Raw genomic sequence first — 22,025 nt, 5'->3', positions numbered from 1 at the left:
AGACGTGAGTCAGAGTTGAAACTCTGGGATGTAATTCATTTCTAGTCTCTGAAGTGTGAAACTAAGTTGAATCTGTGGGTTGTTGTCAGAGTCGAGCCTCAAGTTCTGAGTAGCAAACCTGTAGTCAGGTCCCTAAATAGCAAATCCAGAGTCTCTTGTGAGACTGAGTTGAGTCTTTGGTCTCTAAGGTGTGAGTCCGAGAGAAGTCTCAAGTCTCTGAGTTGTTGAGTCTTGGGTCTCTGAGGTTTGGGTCCGAGTCAAGTCTCTGAGGTGCAAGTTCAAGTCGAGTGTCTGGATTGTTGGTCAGAGTCCAGTCTCAGTTTCTGATGAGCAAACCTGAGATGACTCAGCAAATCTGAGTCAAGTCTCAAGTGTCTAAGGTGTGAGTTTGAGTGGAGTCTTACTTGAGAGAACTAGTTGGTTCTCTGAGGTGTAAGTCTGAGTTGAGTCACAAGTCGAGTCAGTAAAGCGCGAGTCAAGTGAACCTGTGACTCAAGTCCGAGTCACTGATTCGAGGCCCTGTCTCTAACACAGACACACACAGACCCTGTTGTACTCAAATCCAGCAAAGCCACCTTGATGAATGAGTGCAGAGCCATTTTAGCTATTTTACCAGGTTATATCGACACATCAACCAGCCTAAAAGCGCCACGAGTCAGGCTTTCTCTACCATGGCTCACAGCCAGTGAAACCTCTAATTTAAGACGATCGTCAGCATGAAGACAATTTTTAAGGCAAAATTGTGCCAAAATCAGGGCTGTTATTGAGGGCTGGTGAGTGTAAATGGCAAAGAGGACGTCAAAAATCCTTCCCCACCTCCTGAGGGTTTCAGGTGGACTAGCGTTTACGGTTAAATCCCCTGGTAGCCCGATAAGTTGGAGCAGTTCTCGGGAGATTACATCCGCGCTCAGACGCTTACCTGTCAGCGTGCCTGACAAGCTTATTCCTCTGAGCACCTGGAAATGTACTCCCACACCTTTCTTTTTTTTTTTACCCTCCATGAAGCCTCTTTGTGCAAACTTCATTTCACACCTCGACTTCAACCCAGTTTCATATTTTAGCGTCAAACTTGTAAATAACAAAAAAATCGACGCTTATTTTACAGCCGCCTAGGTTCAAGGCATTTAGTAGCTGTTCCAATTACACATAAACCCCGAATATGTTCCACATATCGAGGATTACGAGACTGTAAAAATGAAGCTGTATGAAGACTCTACATCCCACTTATGAATAGATCCAGAGCAGCTTTAAGACATTTACAGTTCTGTACTGTAAAGGTACGCGCTGTATTCATGTATGTGCCACTCACAGTAAGTGCTTATTGTTATTGCAGTATAACTACAGCTTGTCTTTTTGTTGTCTGCTTGATGGATAGAATAATTAAGCCAAATCATATGCTGCTTTATATCATCATTTATCCTTTTCTTGGAACGCCTCACAGTGCTTCCCTTTCATCAGAGCACTGCTCTCAGCCTGTTGATAATCACCCTTCAGCGTGCTCATGCCTATACAGCAGTGGTTTCTAAGCAACTGTACGTATGTAGATCAGACTCCAAGTTTTCCTGCAGACCCAAACGCTTCTTTCCACATCAGTACAGCTCAAGCGCACAATATCCGGATGGAAACCACAAGGAATTTTCGAGAAAAAGTGTTGCAAAGTTAATACTCTGCAAGGAAAACAAACAGTTTGCCGGCGTGTCACGGCTTTGACATCAGGTTCAATAATTGATCACGCCGAAAACGGGATTAGAATTTCAATATGAAATTTTATTCGGTTTCTGTTCCATCTCACGGAGACGGTTAAGATATTAATACAAAAGTATTAAATCACTTGACAAACTGGATAATAGCATTAAGAAATCAAGGATGACAGCATGAAAAAGAGAATTAAAAGAGAACAATTTCCAACACGTACAAAATACAAAGTACTGAATCATTATAAATGAAAAACAACACCCCCAACCCCGGGATAATCATATCTTGCTGGCTGAAAATGAGGGGAGTGAATCATAATTCATGTCCAGGGTCACTGGTAATGGATAGCTACAAGCACAAAGTTGTTAGAAACATGACTTAAGATGCATAAATTTGCAAGTTAACAAAGCTTTTTTTCTCACCCATTTCAAGGTTTCAAGGTGATAAACTGTTATTTCACATAATTACCTTTAAAGAGGGCATCAGTGGTGAGGGCATCTATGGTTTCATCTAAATAATGAAGCAATGAAGAACACTTCTATCTACATTCTTAAAAGTTAGGGGGACAAAAAGGGTTCTTTGTGCGATGCCATAGACCAACCACTTTTGGTGCCTCTAAGCTTTCAGAAGACCATTTTTGAAGAAGATGACAGTGTGAAGAACCTTTTAAAGTCCACCTAATGTAAGAAGAACCCTTAAGTTTTTATAGAACCTTGACATTAAGCGGTTTGTTGAATCTTCACGAGGTTCTTCCCACTCACATTTCATCTACAAATATGGTTCTTTGAGAAACCAAAGGTGGTTCTTCTATGGCACTGCTCAAAGAACCCTTCATCACCCCTTTTTACGAGTGCGATGTAGAACACGTCCATCTACATTGTTAAGAAGGTTGAAAGTTCTTGGTATGATGCCATAGAAGAACCACTTTTGATCCTCTAAAGAACATTTTTAAAGTCCACATAATGTAAATTTTCTTGGAAGAACCCTTAAATTGGTACAAGACCTTGAGATTAAGTGGAGGTTCTTTAAATCTTTAAAAGGTTCTTTATAGTCACACATTTCATCTACAAATATGGTTCTTAAGGAAAACCAAAGGTGGTTCTTCTATGGCACTGCTCAAAGAGCCCTCTGTCACCCCGTTTTACGAGTGTAATGTAGAACACATCCATCTACATTGTTAAGAAGGTTGAAAGTTCTTGGCATGATGCCATTGAGGAACCCACTTTTGGTGCTCTTAAGAACATTTTTAAAGTCCCCTTTAAAAATTCACTTAATGTGAAGTTTCTTGGAAGAACCCTTAAATTGGTATAGAATCTTGACATTAAGCGGAGGTTCTTTAAAAGGTTCTCCAAATGCACATATTTTCATTTACAAATATATTTCTTTAGGAAGCTAAATGTGGTTCTTCTATGGCGTTGTTCAAAGAACCCTTTGTCACCCCTTTTGACAATGAAGGTTCTTTGCATGATGCCATAGAATAACCACTTTTGGTCCTCTAAAGAACGTTTTTAAAGTCCAAATAATGTAAAGTTTCTTGGAAGAACCCTTAAATTGGTATAGTACTTTGACATTAAGTGGAGGTTCTTTAAATCTTTAAAAGGTTCTTCCCACTCACAAACTCTACAAATATCGTTCTTTGAGAAACCAAAGGTGGTTCTTCTATGGTATTGCTCAAAGAACCCTTCGTCACCCCTTTTTACGAGTGTAATATATAGAACACTTCCATCTACAATGTTCAGAAGGTTGAAAGTTCTTTGCATGATGCCATAGAAGAACCACCTTTGGTCCTCTAAAGATGTTTTTAAAGTCCACATAATGTAAAGTTTCTTCGAAGAACCCTTAAATTGGTATAGTACTTTGACATTAAGTGGAGGTCCTTTAAATCTTTAAAAGGTTCTTCACACTCACACATCTCATTTACAATCATGGTTCTCAGGGTAACTAAAAGTGGTTATTCTATGGCGCTGCTCAAAGAACCCTTTGTCAAAGAACCCTTTGACGTCCATTCACACTGTTAAAAATAAAGGTTCTTTGCATGAAGCCATAGAAGAACCACTTTTGGTCATTTTTAAAGTCCACATTATGTAAATGTTCTAAGAAGTACATTTACACTGGTGTAGAACCATGACATTTTTTGAAGGTTATACAAAGTTATACAAGTTCTTCACACTTGCACATCTAATTTACAAACATGGTTCTTTAGAGAACCAAAGGCGGTTCTTCTATCGCAATGGTCAAAGAACCCTTCGTTTACACCTTGTGTAACAGCATCTATCTACATCCTTAAAAATTAAGGTGCCAAGAGGGGCTTTTGTACAATGCCATAGAAGAACCACTTTAGGTTTCCTACAGAACCTTTCAGTGGAAGGATCGCTGGAGAACCATATTACTTTTGTGAATGAGAAGTGTGTGAGAAGAACCTTTTTACCATCTATGTGGTGTACATGTTCTACATGTTAAATTGGTAACATTATGTGAAGGTTCTTCATGCCGTATCCAAACATGATGTTTCAGGGATTTAAAAGAGGTTCTTCTTTGGCATCGCTTAAAGAACCTTTTGTCACACTTTTTTAGGAATGTAATGTAGGACACTTCTAGCTATATTCTTAAAAATAAAGATGGAAAAAGGGTTCTTTTAAAATTTAAGAACCTCCACATCTCATAAGGTTCTCTTAAAGGTTCTTTCTTCTAGAGCTAAGTATAGAGCTTTTACATTATATGAAGGTTCTTTAAACCTTCCAATCTTCATCAGAACCCTTAGTGGCAACTTTGTTTTTAAGAGTACACACCCCAAGACATCACCCAGCACAATTCTGGGCAAACATGGGCACATAAACAGAGAAGGAGACGTATGAGGTATCTTAGATCATTATCAGCGCGAGCCGACTCAAGATGGAAGAAGGAATTGACCGTTTGTGAAATGTGCCTCTCTTAGTTACCGTTGCTATGTATGTGAAACTCTCAGTTTAGGCTGCCTGGTAGCATCAGCAACACTAAGAGACTAAAAAGTTAAGCAGAAAGGAAAATTTAGAAGCTCACATTAAAAATAACAAAAAACGAACAAACAAAAAAATTTTCATTCAAAAATAATTTTGCTTTACAAGTTGTTCAAAGCAGACACACGTTTGAGAACGGACAAATATATGCCTGTAGGTCAGTTTACACTTTAAAATTGTTTAGCCACTCGTTGTTAAAGCAGCTGGCTTTAATTTTCTAAATAAGGAGGAGGTTTCAGCAACAGAAACTGCCCCTTCAGATGAGCTACGGCTAAAGCTAACACTGATACTGTCAGATATTAGATGCTGAAGTGGACTCGTCATCTTTAATGCAACATTTTTCCATAAAATAACCTCTTTTGGTTTCCTACTATGATGACTGACGATTAATAACATTACATAAAATTGTTGAGATCAATTCAGAATTACAATTACAATTCAGAGCCATTGGCCATCTGTGTTTTGCACACAGAGGAATTAGACCTCTGCATTTAACCCATCCGTGCAGTGAAACACCCCATACACACTACTGAACACACACACTAGGGGGCAGTGAGTACACTTGTCGGGAGCGGTGGGCAGCCCTATCCACAGCACCCGGGGAGCAGTTGGGGGTTAGGTGCCTTGCTCAAGGGCACCTTAGTCATGTACTGTCAGCTCAGGGGATCGAACCGACGAACTTCCGGTCACAAGGCTGGGTCCCTAACCTCCAGCCCATGACCGCCCCCAAAAATCAGTTAGCTTTCCTTAGCTTAGCTGCTCACAGTTAGCTTGACCCAGACAGCGAGCATATATAGGACCACTTCTGGTCCACCCTTGGACTACCTGGATTATTCATGCATATAAGCTCTACCTAGTTTTTAATCTCCTTAAACAGATTTTAAATGCACAGTTTATTTTCTGAAATATGAGGCTAAGACAAAAATAAAGAGAGACAAAAATAATGACGAGGCCTAAAATAAAATGATTTTATAGAAATTGTTGTTGCTGACACTGTACTAGATTAAAATGATTTACTAAATTCATTTAGTATATCTAAAGAAAGGAAGGAAGGAAAAATAAGTAAATTGGACTGTAAGTGGAAAATGAGCCACGATAAGTGGAATTTTGTCTAATACTCTGCTTAATCACCGGTGGGCAGCCTAGAAAATGCTGAGCAAATTGCCAGTGGACAACCAGCTTTGCCATCAGTGGGCAACAGAGGCCCACTATCCTCTTGCTATTAGGGGGTTGATTGAACAAGACTGTACAGTGTTTATGTTACTGATTAAAAACATTCTGTGTAAAAATAAATATTAATACATTCTTTATATTGTTTCATTAATGTTTGCTGAAAGACTTTGTGTGAAAGATGATGAGCCCACCTCAGCATCTAACATCTGACTAGCTCCAGTATTAGCTTCAGCATTAGCTCATCTGAAGGGGCAGGCTTTCTAAATAAGGAGGAGGTTTAAGTGACAGAAGCTGCCCCTTCAGATGAGCTTATGCTAAAGCTAACACTGGAGATAGTCAGATAGTAGATGCTGAGATCTTTTACACAATATTTCAGCTTTAAAACAAACTTTAATATAAACAATACAAAGAATGGCATCTGTACGAGTGCATTAATATTTATATTTACACAGAATCTTTTCAATCGGTAAAGAAAACACTACACGGTCCTGTTTAATTGATCAAGCTAACTGCGATCAGATAAGTAAAGGAAAGCTAATTGATCTCCACCTTTTTTTCCATAACCTTATTTATTGTTTAACATTATATTAAAATGATTTTTAGCACATACAGTAACCCAGATAAAGGTCAGGTTCTCTTATAGCCTGTGTAGTTCTGTATCTTAGTAGTTTTGACACTGAGCTGTGAGTTTGGTCTTCCACAAAGTTTAACCCAAAACTTTTTCAGCTTCAGGAATGAAATAAAAACAACACCATCCTCCAGATCATAAGGGGGTTATCGTTGAATGAAGCCACCCCCTCAGTAACCCAATTTACTGCCACTGCCGTTCTCACTGCAGGTTTGTTGTGAGGAGTTCTGCCAAAGCCTTTCCTTCGTTTGATGGAAAGAGGATGGAATAAGAGGCGAGTCAGTCATTATTTTGCAAATGGTCAATTATGATAGATGTTTAGAGGTGACAAATGATGTCACCGAGTCCGAACAATTGTCTGATTTGTGCGATAAGGAGAAAAAAGGCCCAGTTATTCATTACAGATATTCTCAGACATTATGTAGCAGCTCAGGGATTGACTGAAACTGTGCTGCGTAAACCTCAGACATGCTCCTCCAGACAGGCGTACACATCTGTACTGATAGGAGAAACTAGTGTAGGAGCCAAACAGCAGGAGTCTAATGAAGAGTCATGGGAATTCTCCACAGAATTCAGCATTCTCTTAAACACGTCTTTCAGGCCAACATACACTACACTTCAAAGTACTAGCGATTTTCATGTTTTCTCTCAAGTTGAAACTAGAAACTGAAACCTAAGCAAAACACCAACGGCATGAGGAAAGCCTGCCCTTTTTGCATAAAATCTAAACAGAAGAAGCATAACTTGATCAAAGAAAAAAAAAAAAGAAAACGTACCAACACGAATGTAAGGCAATGCATCTCTGTCAACATTCTTGAGTGTACTACATATAAATAAATTAGTTCCATAACCTGTATATACCTCTTAAATAGTATCCAAACCTTGCAGAATTCTTTCTTCTTTTTTTGTTTTGTTTTGTTTTCTCAGTCTGTGCTTATTGAAGGCAAAAGTTCTACAAAAGCAGCCACACCAGCACGAGAAACGCTACTCCATGGACACGAACCATCTCGCTTGCAGCTGAACTGAAGGAGCCTCTCGAGTTCAGGCCTGGAAGACACGAAACAGATACATACATCATGTTATTTACATGAATAGCACTGTGAAATAGTGAGGTTCATAAAACCATGATTGAAAAAGAGACTAGAATCTATAGGTTTAAAGGACCTTAACAAAATACCCATGTGTCAAACACAAAGCCTGCGGGCCGAGTCAGGCCCGTGATACAGTCCTGTTCGGTTCACACAATTATGTTTCTATTAAATGTTAACCCGTTATTAGCCTGTTTCACCCTGAGATGCAATACAGTCCCCAGCGTGCACTGCAACAGTCTGCGGTCTGACCCCCCCACGACATCCATGGGTCAGCAGTTACACAAAATGAAAGGATGCCTGGTCTACTTCAAGCAAATAGGCCGTTTACACCTAAACAATTTAAAAAAACACCTAAAACAATTTATTTTCATTTAGAATTATTTTTAAGTATTCAGTGCCTATTTTGCTGCTGTACATTTGGTATATTTAGAATAAACAACAGTCCGTTTGGGTCAGGGCAAAACATTAAGTAAAAATGAAACAATGGTGCTATACCAATTTATGGTTCTTCCTAAGGCTGAACGATTTGCAGAAATTATTGATTAAAATTTTTCTGACCAATATTATGATTGTGATTTAAAAGTGTGTAACGCAACCAGACTGGTCAGATGCGTGTGGTTAAAATAGGCTTTACTGGGGATCAAGAGAGATGAAGTCGAAACACAGGCCAAGGCCAAAACCAGAAAAATCCAACAAAACATACCAAAGAAAATCCAAGCATTCAGTTCAAAGAGCAACAACAAAAAGGCAGAATTGAAAAATACACCAAACAGATCGAAGCTGAAAGCCTGGGCTTATATACAAATTGAACAGGTCATAATAATCAGACACAGGTGACAATCATCAATACTCAGGTGAGGAAGAACAGTGATTGGTTGGTCAAGTGACACTCCCAGGGAGTCCTGGGGGATTGAGTCCATAGAAGAGAGTGGTGTGCCAGTCACGTGATCCACCAGAGGATTCTGGGGGAGCGAGTCCTTAGCGAGAGCAGGGTCCGTGGGATGCGTGACAAAGCGATTATTTTCTATAAATTTACTTCCAAGCTTTATTATTTGCCAAGCAACCATTTTTCAGACTTGTGGCCTGAACACTGAGTGTAGTGTTCCAGACTGGCAGTTCACAATCTCTGCATTATTAGGCTAAATTTCAACATACCATAACATTATGACCACCTCCTTGTTTCTACACTCATTGTCCATTTTATCAGCTCCACTTACTATATAGGTGCACTTTGTAGTTCTACAGTTACAGACTGTAGTCCATCTGTTTCTCTGATACTTTGTTAGCCCCCTTTTACCCTGTTCTTCAGTGGTCAGGACCCCCATGGACCCTCACAGAGCAGGTACTATTTGGGTGGTGGATCATTCTCAGCACTGCAGTAACACTGTGTTGCGCTGGTACAAGTGGATCAGACACAGCAGTGTATAACTTGTTAAGACAGCTTGCGGCATTCAATTAAATGTGGGATATAATTAGAAACTGCACTCTTTCGATTTGCATTTTTGATATAAAAATGTTTTCTTGCTCAGGCCAGGTTCTTCCTAGAACTTCTCCATTATGTAGATGTTCTTTAAACTTCAATAAGGTTCTTCACCTTCACACATCTCATTTGCACCATCCATTGACAGGTTTATTAGGGTGGTGGTTCACAAACCGGTCCTAAGAGACTCCAGATGGTCCACATTTTTGCTGTATTTGTTTTTTGCCCTGTGTGTTGTGAGTCTGGTTGGAGAACCACGGTATTAGGGAACCAGAAGAGTGTCTATTACCACAGAAGTCTTCGAATCTAGACCTTCAAGAGAGCTTCCAGTCCTGGATTTTGTAATCATTGGTAGTTAATGAACCGTTGATGTACCTGATTGGCCACCTACACTCTCAGAAAAAAGGTACTAGACTGTCACTGGGGCAGTCCCCCTCTTGTCACTGTGGTGGTTCCCTCAAGAGTACATCTCAGTACCTTTAGTCAGGGAACATAATTGTACTATAATCCATTGAAATTATACTGTTACTGTTGTACCTTTGAGGGAACATTTACATTGTTTGTATCTTGATGAACGAAAAATGTACCTGAACAGAACCTTTATTTCTAACAGTGCAGAGTTATACCTACAAGTGTTTACAAAGTCCTGGATTGGAAAGAGTCAAAGTCTGACTATGAATATGGAGACCTAGTGTAGCTGCAAGACTACATGGGTGGGAAGTGTAACTGCACGAGAAATGGCAAAAATCATAAACTTATTTTCCTTCTATACTGTGAGGTATTTGTGAGTGAAACATGGTATCAGGGAGGGTCTCTGAGGTAGCTGAGCGTTTTCTCTCCATGACAAGTGGGGGATATGGGAGGTGAAGGTGAAGCATTGCTATTAGTTAATATTATTTTTCTGCCCCCTGGTGCATGGTGACAATATCAAAATTCTGAAGACATTTCAGAGACGGGACATATTTTACAGTCTTCATATTTTGATAGAAAATTACTGGAAAACAATAATTTAATTGCTTAAATGGTAAGATACAATAAATCATGCTTGAAATGACAGGGAACATGAACTAACAAAGTGAAAAAAAGGATTTTTTTATTTCGATTTTAGGTTAACTTTAAAGAACTACATATTTTTAGTGGTTCTTTTGTGCCGTTTCTCCAAAGAACCCTTTTTGTCACCTTTATTTTTAAGCGCGTACAGTATAATCCTTTTAAAAGATGTTGTGTTTAACTGTTTGAGGAGATCATTCTGTACTTTAAAGGTTTTAGTTCAACCAAAAATGCTCAGCGAATGAGTGTGCACTAATTGTACATCACAAGCATCTATCAATCATTAGGAACATTAGCATTTTTGGGTTTGTTGACACAACACAGAATGAGTGTGGCCTTACTGGACATCTTTGGTATGCGGATGGGGCTGCTGTAGCTGCCATCTCCTCCGTCGCTTGAGGCTTTGATCTGAATGAGCAGGTCTTCTCCTGACGGGACCTGAAGCTCCACCGACGTCCTGTTGGTCTCCACCACGTTGGTCCTTCTGCGCCAGTTCTGACGATACACCACCTAGCAGGCGACAGATATGAGTAAGTGAACGGTATATAACCTGGAGTGAACTGACCCCAATAGACTCCAGTATAACTCTTGCAGAGAGTTTTGATGACAGATTGTAAATTAATTCAGATATTTTTAAAACACTATGATACAAAAATACATCCTCATTTCCCAAAAAATTAGGACGCTGTGCAAAATGTAAATGAAAACAAAATGCAATGATGTGCAAATCATTTAAACCCTCTATTCATTTGAAAATAGTACAAAGACAACATATCAGATGTTGAAACAGAAATTGTATTGTGTTTTGGAAACTGTATGCCCATTTTGAATTTGACGGCAGCAACACGTTCCAAAAAAGTTGGGACGGGGGCAACAAAAGACTGGTGAAGTCGTGTGATACTAAAAAAAACACCTGAATGGTTAACTGGCAACAGGTCAGTAACATCATTGGGTAGAAAAAGAGCATTACAGAGAGGCGGAGTCTTTCAGAAGTAAAGATAAGGAGGGGTTCACCACTCTGTGAAAGGCTGCACGAGCAAATGGTGCAACAATTCAAGAATAATGTTTCTTAATGTAAAATAGCAAAGAACCTGGGGATTTCATCATCTATGGTACATAATAACATTAAAAGACAATCCAGAGAATTCTCTCCAAGCAAGGGACAAGGCCAAAAACCAGTATTGGCTAGCCAAGATCTTTGGGCCCTCAGGCGGCACTGCATTAAAACAGACATGATTCTGTAGAAGAAATCACTGCATGGGCTCAGAAACACTTCTGAAAACCACTGTCTGTGAAAACAGTCCAGCTCTGCATCGACAAATGCAGTTAAAACTCTAAAATGCAAAGAAGAAACTGTACATAAACAGGATCCAGAAACGCTGCCACCTTCTCTGGGCCCGAGCTCATTGAAAAATGGGAAGGGAAGTGGAAAAGTGTTCTGTAGTCTGCCGAATCAACATTTGAAATTCTTTTTGGAAATCATGGACACTGCATCCTCCAAGCTAAAGACCATCAGGCTTGTTATCAGCATACAGTTCAAAAGCCAGCATCTGTGATGGTATGGGGGGGGGCATTAGTGCACATGGCATGGGTGACTGGCACATCTGTGAAGGCACTATTAATGCTGAACGATATATACAGGTTTTGGCAACAAGACAACGTCTTTTTCAGGAAAGGCCTTGATTATTTCAGCAAGACAATAGAAAACCACATTCTGCACATGATACAACAGCATGGCTCTATAGAAAAAAAGTTAGGGTGCTAAACTGACTTGCCAAATCAGATCTGTCACCCACTGAAAACATTTGGCACTTTATGAAACGAGAAATACAACAAAAGAGACCCCGGACTGTTGAGCAGCTGAAATCCTGTGTCAAACTACAATGGAAAACGTTTCACTTTCAAAACTACAGCAGTGTCTCTTCAGTTCCCAAACGCTTACAGAGTGTTGTTAAAACAAGAGGTGATGAAACTCAGTGGTAAACAGGCCCCCGTCCCAACTTTTTTGGAATGTGTTGTTGGCATCAAATTCAAAATGGGCATATATTTTTCAAAAAACAATAAACTTTATCAGTTTCAACATTTGATTTGTTGTCTTTGTACTATTTTCAATTACATATAGGATTTAAATGATTTGCACATCGTTGCATTTTGTTTTAATTTATATTTTGCACAGTGTCCCAACTTACTTGGAAATGGGGTTGTACTTTTCCCCGTAACTTGGACAATGTTGGCTCTCTGTGTTTGAAATGTGACTGTGTTGAGCTGCTAGTGAGCAATGAGGGGTGAAAAGAGTGAGAGAAAAGGAGTGAAAACCCATTCACACCTCTGCACAATCATGGCTGTAAAAAGATTAAACAGACAACTGCAGGTTTCTTAAACTCAAACAATCCTGTACAACTGACATAAAAAACAAACAGCACTTAAACAATAAAAACATTTTTATAAATGTTGACTTGTTCGCTTACCTATGAAAATGAAAATCCAGTTCACTGTCAGTTTTGTAAATCATGAACTATTCCTTCTAAATATGTTCAATGTTAGTAAAAACAAACAAAAAAAAAAGCAACTGTGAAAAGAGTTTATCTTGTGCACTGTAACTGGCTGAAAGCACTGTAACCTGAAAATGACTTTGTAATGTTGAGCCTTATGTATATTATGGCGGTCTAACACTGCAATAATGGTGATTTAAGATTGTCTGTATAAAATCACTGTTTAATTGTACCTTAGAGTGATACGTATAATACTGCCTTAGTGGCCTTGAGTGAATTTGGTGATGGACATTTTATGGGGTCACTTTTGGTCTCAATTCAGCCTGGAGCACTTTGATTAATGTAGTTTCCTTTTTTCTTGGCAGGTGAGCCTCAAACTGCAGTTATACTCACCCTGGAAACGACTGAGAGCTGTATCATTCATTTCCCCCAGAAAGAGCCAAAACAATTAGGTCCCCCAAGAACTATGTTTATAAAATTCACATACTAGTCCAACAACATCACTTCTAATTAGAGTAAATTATGCACTCACTGGCCACTTTATTAGTACATATATCTTGTATCTACATTCATTGTCCATTTTATTACCTCGACTTACCAGATAGGTGCACAATTAGGGTGTGTAGTCTTTTGGTTTGCTGAAGTTGTTCTGCCCTCTTCTCAAGCATTTCTTACAACAAACAACATTATCTGCCAATATAGTGAGATAATTTAACTAAAATCTAAAAATAAGTTGGGGGCATGTATGACTGCCACTGAGTGCTGTTTGGTTAGTATTCCTGCCACTGAGTGATGTTTTATTAGTATTCCTGCCACTGAGTGATGTTTGGTTAGCGTTACTGCCACTGAGTGATGTTTGGTTAGCGTTACTGCCACTGAGTGATGTTTGGTTAGTATTACTGCCACTGAGTGCTGTTTGGTTAGCGTTACTGCCACTGAGTGATGTTTGGTTAGTATTACTGCCACTGAGTGATGTTTGGTTAGCGTTACTGCCACTGAGTGATGTTTGGTTAGCGTTACTGCCACTGAGTGATGTTTGGTTAGTATTACTGCCACTGAGTGCTGTTTGGTTAGTATTACTGCCACTGAGTGATATTTGGTTAGTATTACTGCCACTGAGTGATGTTTGGTTAGCGTTACTGCCACTGAGTGATGTTTGGTTAGTATTACTGCCACTGAGTGCTGTTTGGTTAGTATTACTGCCACTGAGTGATATTTGGTTAGTATTACATCTACTGAGTGCTGATTGGTTAACATTACAGCTACTGAGTGATGTTTGGTTAGCGTTACTGCCACTGAGTGATGTTTGGTTAGTATTACTGCCACTGAGTGCTGTTTGGTTAGTATTACTGCCACTGAGTGATGTTTGGTTAGCATTACAGCTACTGAGTGATGTTTGGTTAACATTACAGCTACTGAGGGCTGACTGGTTAGCATTATAGCTACCAAGTGCTGTTTGGTTAGCATTACTGCCAGGTAATCCTCGGATTAAGAATTTTTAAGGGTGATTCTGACTTCTTCACAGCCAAAACTGAGGGGCATTTTTAATTATGCTTTTTTAACCTGAAACTAACGTAGAATAAATTAACAGATGAAACACACCAGCACTTTATAATAGCTACGCCTCCAATATAAACAACACTTATTTTTTCTTTAATGGGCCAAACTAACATTTAAAAACGTTCAGTTTTAAATCAATTGTCCATTTTATTAACATCAATCAAGTACTGTGCTATACTGAAAGTAAGAGGCAACTGGCCACTTAAAACAATCAGTCAAATTAGGTTCAGGTGTAGCGGCAGCATTCACATACACTCGTACACAGAGCCTCATGTTATTTACCCCATCAAACTGCAACACAGATCTGCTAAAATGAAAAGAATTAACTGGCTGATTGCTGATTTCGTGTTTTGAGCCATTCTGATCCCTATTTACTGCTGCTGAGTTCTGCTTGGTTGGTGAGCTGATCAGCTCACTGACTGAGTAAAGCGGTTTGAGGTCACTAACATCAAAAACATAACATACGAAACTACGTACCTATTTCTGTACGAAGCGGTTGAGCATTTGCAACCTAAAAAAAGGTCCATTGGAACCCATTCATTGTGGATTTGCCCTAGCGTCCTCTATTCGACCTGGAAGACATTACTAAGGGCAGTTCTGCTTACTATAAATTCTCTGAAATACTTTCTAACTTTACATTTACAAGGTAGGTGTGTCTACTGGAGTGGACAGTAATTGGACTGTGTTAAAAAAACAGCAACCAGTACTAAACAGCTGTAATACAATGTTATAATTCTACAGGGAGATTCACTCGAAAGAGGCCCCGAATATTCTGTAATAACTCTCGCTAGGATGAAGCAATCTGAACAAAACAACATGCAATGTGCTACTCAGTATATGGAGCTTCGAACAAGCCAGGATTTCCCCGCGTTGGAGCGATGAGGTAGGGGCCGGACAGCTGTCGCGACGTTAAATCTCTGTTTGCAACTTCCAGGTGCATACCCCTGTACCCCTTCATGTGTCTGGCAGAGAACAGAGATCATTTCCAGCATCGGATGTAATGTCAATTACACATACGTCAAGGTATGCAGCGTATTTTTTTGGTTCAAATTGCTTCATCTTAACGGGAGTTACAACAGAGTATTCAGGGCCTCTTTCGAGCGAATCTCCCTGTAGAATAATCTGATTTTTGATTATAGTGCACCTATATGGTAAATGGACCTAATTTTAAGGACAACGGGTGCAGATACAAGGCTGATGAACTAATAAAGCAAACTGTGAATGTACATCACTGTATATTGATAATGGTCCACACGGTCTGCATCTAGCTGTTTTCACGCCGTCACAGATTAGTTTTGCAGGATGTGGAGTTGAGAGCTTGCCATCCATACACATCAGAGTGTGAGGAGAAACAGATGCCGTATAGGTATTTTAATTTAGATTTCCATGACACCTCTGGGGGTGTCGTGTAACACATCTGTGATGCCGCCTCCGCAGTATATACAGAGATCCGTGTCACGCAACAGCTGATGTTCTACTACATATAGGACACAGCGTTTGTTGTAGTGTGAAGTGTGTCCATATGTGCTATTTTTGTATTGTCCTGGTGTATGCACCGCTTTCTTTGTGACATTATATACACCCTCCACTGACTAGTGATGAAGGTGCTCCTTATGGAACTCACTTTGTTCTGTCCTGTTCAATAGTAACTTGTAAAATATTTTAAATTGCAATGATTCATTCAGAAAAGAGCCCCTGATTTAAGGGCACGGAATTTAAAATTGCTATAATTACTGCTCCTCAATTCCAGGCTTAAAGGGTGAAGGACCAGCCCCAGTTCCTTTGAAAATTCTTCCAAAATCATATTTAAGGCAAACAGAACCCAGTTATTGTTATTTAAAACATAACAGAGCACTACAGTACAATATATTCACTTATTTATTTGCTTTTTCAATTATAACAATAATAAATCTCATTTATATACACTTTCTCAAGATCATGGTTGCTTACAAAATCGATAATAAACAAAAACACTAGCGATTAACAGAAAATGAATGGTAAAAACACATATAAAAACATGAAGTCATGAGACAAGAAAACAGCGAAACAGCTCACAAGGTAGGTAAAAGGGGCACAGCAGGATTAGCCTGATTTGGGTGAGCTGGATAAGGAAAGAGAAAACAGGTAAGTCTGTATCTGAGATTTGAAGGCTGAGATGGAGGAGATGCTATGGAGTCTCTGTGGGAGTGTATTTCAGAGTTTAGGTGCTGCTGTGCTGACAGACCTGAGAGAAGAAAGCTAGCCATTCCCAAACATCTCCATTCACTGTACTGACAGTGCCTTTAAAGTGCCCCTCCCTCCAGTTTCATTGTATTCAGTGAGTAAACAGGAAAAGCAAATTATTTGGCAAAACACTGAACCTTCCTCTTTAACGCTTAGAAGTGTCTGTAAGTAAGAGCAGGGAATTTATTGTGACTTGAATTTGACAGTTATTATAGTATAGCATGGTCTTGTCTTGCAGAAAAAAGTTCTTATATTTCTGCCATGTTTTTGTCACTGCTTGACATCAAAACAAATGGTAAAACATCACAGACAGAAAAAAAATACAATTGCAAGTGTAGACTAGAAGCTGATGTCTAACCTGAAGTTAGCAAAACACGACACTGATGCAGCAATATCTGTAGTAGCACCGGACTACACTGGACAGTGCTTATGGGAGAGCTATGGATAAATCAACAAGCAGCAAACTAACAAAAGTAGCAAAGTGGAGCTCCAGATCTCCTCAAGAGCGTCCACTGTAACAAGACTCCACAAGCTGTATAAATGAGAGTGCGAGGCTACAATCACGGAGGAGCTGAACCACCAACTGTATATATGATATATACAGTCATATGCAAAAGCATTCAAAGTGAAAATAGGTTGACACATCCTCTACAGAGAACACACTTTAATATGCCATTTGTTGCAGATTTTTTTCTGCAATCTGTTACATTCAGCAAAAAAAAAAAATAATAATAATAATAATTGTGCACTAAAATGTGCAGAACTGTGTTCTCTGTAGAGGATTTCACCAGGGGTGCCCAAACTTTTGCATACGACTGTATGATACACTCATTGGTCGGAACATACAGACACTGTTGCTCTCACTGGACATCAGTGACATTGGAGCCTTGCTACAGTGGAGGCTCTCGAGGGGAAATGGAGCTCCCTTTTGCTGTTGCTTTTGTTAGTTTGCTGCTTGTTGATTTATCCATAGCTCTCCTGCTGCACTGTCCAGTGTAGTCTGGTAAGTTACTGATTTTGCCGCATCAGTGTTGTGATTTGCTAACTTCAGTTTAGACATCAGCTTCTACTTTGTACTTGCAACCGTATTCTTATCTGTATGTGATGTTTTTCCGTTTGTTTTGATGTCAAGCAGTGACAAAAACATAGCAAAATGTAAGTACATTTTTTTTTCGGCAAAGAGGATTGCACTATAATTAACTGTCAAATTCAAATCACAATTAATTCTCTTCTTCTTGAAAATGGGAAACTGTGTTCACTCTGTATAAATCATGTGATTTTTGTATGCTCAGGTTCTGCGTTCACACTCGTGAAAATATGATGACGTTACTGACACTTTCTGATTCATAGAGCTCTAAAAAAAACTGCTTTTAAATGGAAAGAAAAAACTTTCCTTAGAGCAAATTCGAAAAATGATATTAATCCTGATTAACTGATTAGAACGATGCAATTACTCATGATTCGTCATTGTAATTGTTTGACAGACCTAGTAATTACTTATGTAATTATGCATTTGAAATATTAATGAAAAAAGGAAAGGGACACTGGACCTTTAAGGGTTAACTAGTTAAACATCCGATCACAACTTCAGCAGGATGAGAGAAATTAAGCACAGTGATGGCTCAATCATGAAGCTGCTTTGTGAGTGTTTCTATTGTAAAATGCACTGTATGAATATAATTGAACATGAAAAAATAACAGCAATTTAAAGTGGATTCTCAGTGCGCTGAATGGGTGATTAGTATGCTGAGCAATGCACTGTGCACTTAGGAAAAAAACACCACTTAATCCATAAATCATTTATAATTCTTCTTTAGATTGACAGACTAAAACAAATAGCTGGCATTCTCATATTCTTTCTTGCCTGTGTAGGCTAGACAATTTATAGTTATTGATTGCATTATACAGGTTGTGCGCTGAGAGCAGGCTGAACTGCAAATGAAGGTTGGGAGGCGATGTTTCGCTCCCCTGAGAGGCTCTGGAAAAGCCAAAAGCTCCAAACTCAGGATAACATCACAGCTTTCCAGCTGTTCTCAACCACCACGAAGAACCCACAGCCGAGTGAGGTCATCCTCAATTAGCCAGCACCAAATTAATGCGTTCAACAGGAAAAAAAAAACAGAACTGTATTCCTTTTTTTTTCATTCTCTCAGCTAGTGTACGTGCTGGTTTGGACGTGGTGATGACTAAAGCGTGCTTTTGAAAACAGCGAGCTACTGCTCTGAACGGCTTTCTCTGAAATGTAAAAAAGGGTCGAGACTGGCATGAGCTGTGCTCATGACTCGGGGCGAGGAGACTCACTCCCCAGCACGTGCTTTATAACAGCAAATAAAGCAAACCAACACAAAGGGATTAAACGCAAAAGTGAACGCCTGGGCTAATCTAAGGAATTTACAACTTTGGGAAAAAGCATTTTAACCCTGAAGACCAGGATTAAGCAGGATAACTGTGTTTCCACACTTGTTTCTCAAGTTTGCATTTATTATTCCTCCAAATGTGCGTGAGCACATTGTATTTAACCAAGGCCAGCAAACGTATCAGAGAGCTTAAGCAGGAGCTTTGAGCTGAACTAATACCGCAGCTCGAATTGTAGCTATGACTCATTTTGGTCAAAGCTTTGAGTTGGTCAAGAGGACCAGGGTGGCCCCCGCTGGCTCTTTGGCTCTGGAAACGAAAGCCAACTGGCTCTGCCCCGGCCGACACCGTCCAAACAGCCTGATTAGCAAACACTGGAGTGAGCATTCAGGCTAGCAAAGTCAACACAAAGCAAATTATACACAAAAAGCACCAAAAAAACATGGGAGCAGGGCTGTTACTCATCAATAACTTGTTAGCAGCACACAATGACACTAAATTATACAACCTCATTTCCAAAAAAGTTGGGACGCTGTGCAAAATGTAAATAAAAGCAAAATGCAATGACGTGCAAATCATTTAACCCCTATATTTAATTGAAAATAGTACAAAGACAACAAATCAAATGTTGAAACTGAGAAATTTACTTTCAGAAGTAAAGATGAGGAGGGGTTCACCACTCTGTGAAAGACTGCATGAGCAAATAGTGCAACAATTCAAGAATAACACTTCTTAATGTAAAATAGCAAAGAACTTTTGCTTTTCATCATCTACTGTACATAATAACATTAAAAGATTCAAAGAATCTGGAGGAATCTCTGTATGTAAGGGACAAGGCCAAAAACCCGTATTTGCTGGCCGCGATCTTTGGGCCCTCAGGCAGCACTGCATTAAAAACAGACATGATTCTGTGGTGGAAATCACTGCATGGGCTCAGAAACACTTCTGAAAAACACTGTCTGTGAAAACAGTTCATCACTGCATCCACAAATGTAAGTTAAAACTCTAAAATGCAAAGAAGAAAGCAAATACAAACAGGATCCAGAAACACCGCCACCTTCTCTGGGCCCGAGCTCATTTAAAATGGACTGAAGCAAAGTAGAAAAGTGTCCTGTGGTCCGAATTCGAAAATCATGGACACTGTGTCCTCCGGGCTAAAAACCACTCAGCTTGTTATCAGTGCACAGTTCAAAAGCCAGTATTCATGATGGTATAGGGGTGCATTAGTGCACATGGCATGGGTGACGTGCACATCTGTGAAGGCACCATTAATGCTGAATGATATATACATGTTTTGGCAACATATGCTGCCATCCAGACGACGTCTTTTTCAGGGAAGGCCTTGATCATTTCAGCAAGACAATGTCAAACCACATTCTGCATGTATTACAACAGCAATGCTCTGTATTAAAAGAGTCCGGGTGCTGAATTGACCTGCCTGCAGTCCAGATGTGTCACCCACTGATAACATTTTGCATATTATGAAATGAAAAATATGACAAAGGAGCCCCTGAACTGTTGAGCAGCTGAAATTCTGTATCAAACAAGAACAGGAAAACATTTCACTTTCTAAACTACAGCAGTGTCTCCTCAGTTCTCAAACCCTTACAGAGTGTTGTTAAAAGAAGAGGTGATGAAACACAGTGGTAAACAGGCCCCCGTCCCAACTTTTTTGGAACGTGGTGTTGGTATCAAATTCAAAATGGGCATACTTATATAAAAAAACTCAAATTTCTCAGTTTCAACATTTGGTATGTTGCCTTTGCAGTATTTTCCTTTAAAACATATGGTTTGCTCTACTGATAGACTTGCATGTTAGATTAACTACCAACATATCAGGAAGTTACAGAGGAATCAACAAATTGCGATCTGATTAACAATGGATGGGAGCATTTTTTTTTGAGAAAGAACATCAAGAACCATCCTGGACATCTGTTTGACCTGCTACCCTCAGGTAGGCGCTATAGGTCCATCACATCACAGACGAACACTGCCCAACACTTGACATTGCACACTGCCACCCAGGCACTGACAGAGCAGGAACTGAGCGTCTATCGGTACCAATCCCAATATACCTACAAGAATACTATAAAGACATTCACATTCACTGGCACCTTTATATTTATATACTCAAATGCACTATGTGTAAATATAACCACCACTATTCATAAATGTGCAATATCTTCATGTGCAATTTCACAGCTGCTACATTCTTTTATATTCACCCTTTTTACTTTACTTTTTTGTCATTTTAAATTATACAGCCTTTAACTTCTCCTTGCATTTTATATTAGCTTTTATTTTGTACTCCTAGTTGATTTCTTGTGTTATTGCACTGCCAGGATTGCTGCTCAGTTTCGTTGTTTTCTGTGCAATAACAATAAAGGAATCTTATTTTATCTGTCAGTCTAAGCCTTGTGGAAGTTCTAGATACATCACTCATTGTGAGTAGAAGTCGTAGTCTAAGTAGGTTTTAGTCAGTCATGCTGGTAACCTAGTCTGCTCAGAAACCGAAAGGTTGCAGGTTCAAATCCAAAGACTGACTGAGTAAACCTGGTTATGCCATTAGTCAAGGTACTCGGTGCTGCAGCGAATTGACAAATTTCCTTGCAGGATCAAAGAAGTACATAATGTAATAGAGTTGTTAGAAAAGGAAAACAGTGGCGGCAGTTTTATGCCAGGACCCTTTACTGAAAGCCACTGTTTTGTTAATGTCTGTTATAAGTTTCAAGATTTTTTTTTCTCAAGCTTCAGATGTCCTTGTTTAATTTAAAATGTCTAAAAAAGTTAATGTGCACAAGCATTAGCTTAGTGCTAGCATGCTACTAGACATCATATAGGGGTGCTAATACAAATCAGCATTATTTTGGTGGTGAGTTTCTTCCTCGTTTTGACATTTTTGGCCTGAATCAATGACCTCACCCCTCTGTAAAATGTGGTGTTCCAGCTCCAGGTTCGTTTTGATACTGTTAGTGCAATAAAAAGCTAATATAGGGGAACATGACTGCATATATTACTAATGCAGGAGCGAAGAGAGAACTGCAGTACTGTGATTCATCAGATCTTCAAAAGAATTCTGCAAGAGAAAGCTTCCTTTGACAACAATGTGAACCCATATTTGATGTATGCATGCAAGATGTTTGTGCAGAATACAAGGACATACATGGAATACATTATCCATGTAATGGAAGACCAAAAATAGTGAAGATTAATACTGATAAGATGAAAGAGAAGAATGTGTGCGATTTCAGAGATGCTGCTTTCTAATTGATTCACACTTTT

General features: G+C 39.3%; 1 protein-coding gene across 2 annotated transcripts in view; it reads right to left on the bottom strand.

Annotated features, from left to right (window-relative positions):
• Positions 1 to 7,407: 7,407 nt before the first annotated feature.
• The window catches only part of LOC118807609 (contactin-4), a 90,371-nt gene continuing 75,753 nt past the window's right edge, over positions 7,408 to 22,025 (bottom strand). For both annotated transcript variants that reach the window (XM_036569645.1, XM_036569646.1), the window contains exons 20-21: positions 10,455 to 10,623; positions 7,408 to 7,539 (exon numbers count right to left, since the gene is read on the bottom strand). In XM_036569645.1, coding sequence (XP_036425538.1) covers positions 7,445 to 7,539; positions 10,455 to 10,623 — 264 coding nt within the window. In that variant the 3' untranslated portion in view covers positions 7,408 to 7,444. The remainder of the gene's footprint in view (positions 7,540 to 10,454; positions 10,624 to 22,025) is intronic.

Source organism: Colossoma macropomum, unplaced genomic scaffold (genome assembly GCF_904425465.1).
Source record: "Colossoma macropomum unplaced genomic scaffold, Colossoma_macropomum, whole genome shotgun sequence".
Classification (NCBI taxonomy): Eukaryota; Metazoa; Chordata; class Actinopteri; order Characiformes; family Serrasalmidae; genus Colossoma; species Colossoma macropomum.
This window is presented reverse-complemented; position numbering and strand designations above follow the sequence as displayed.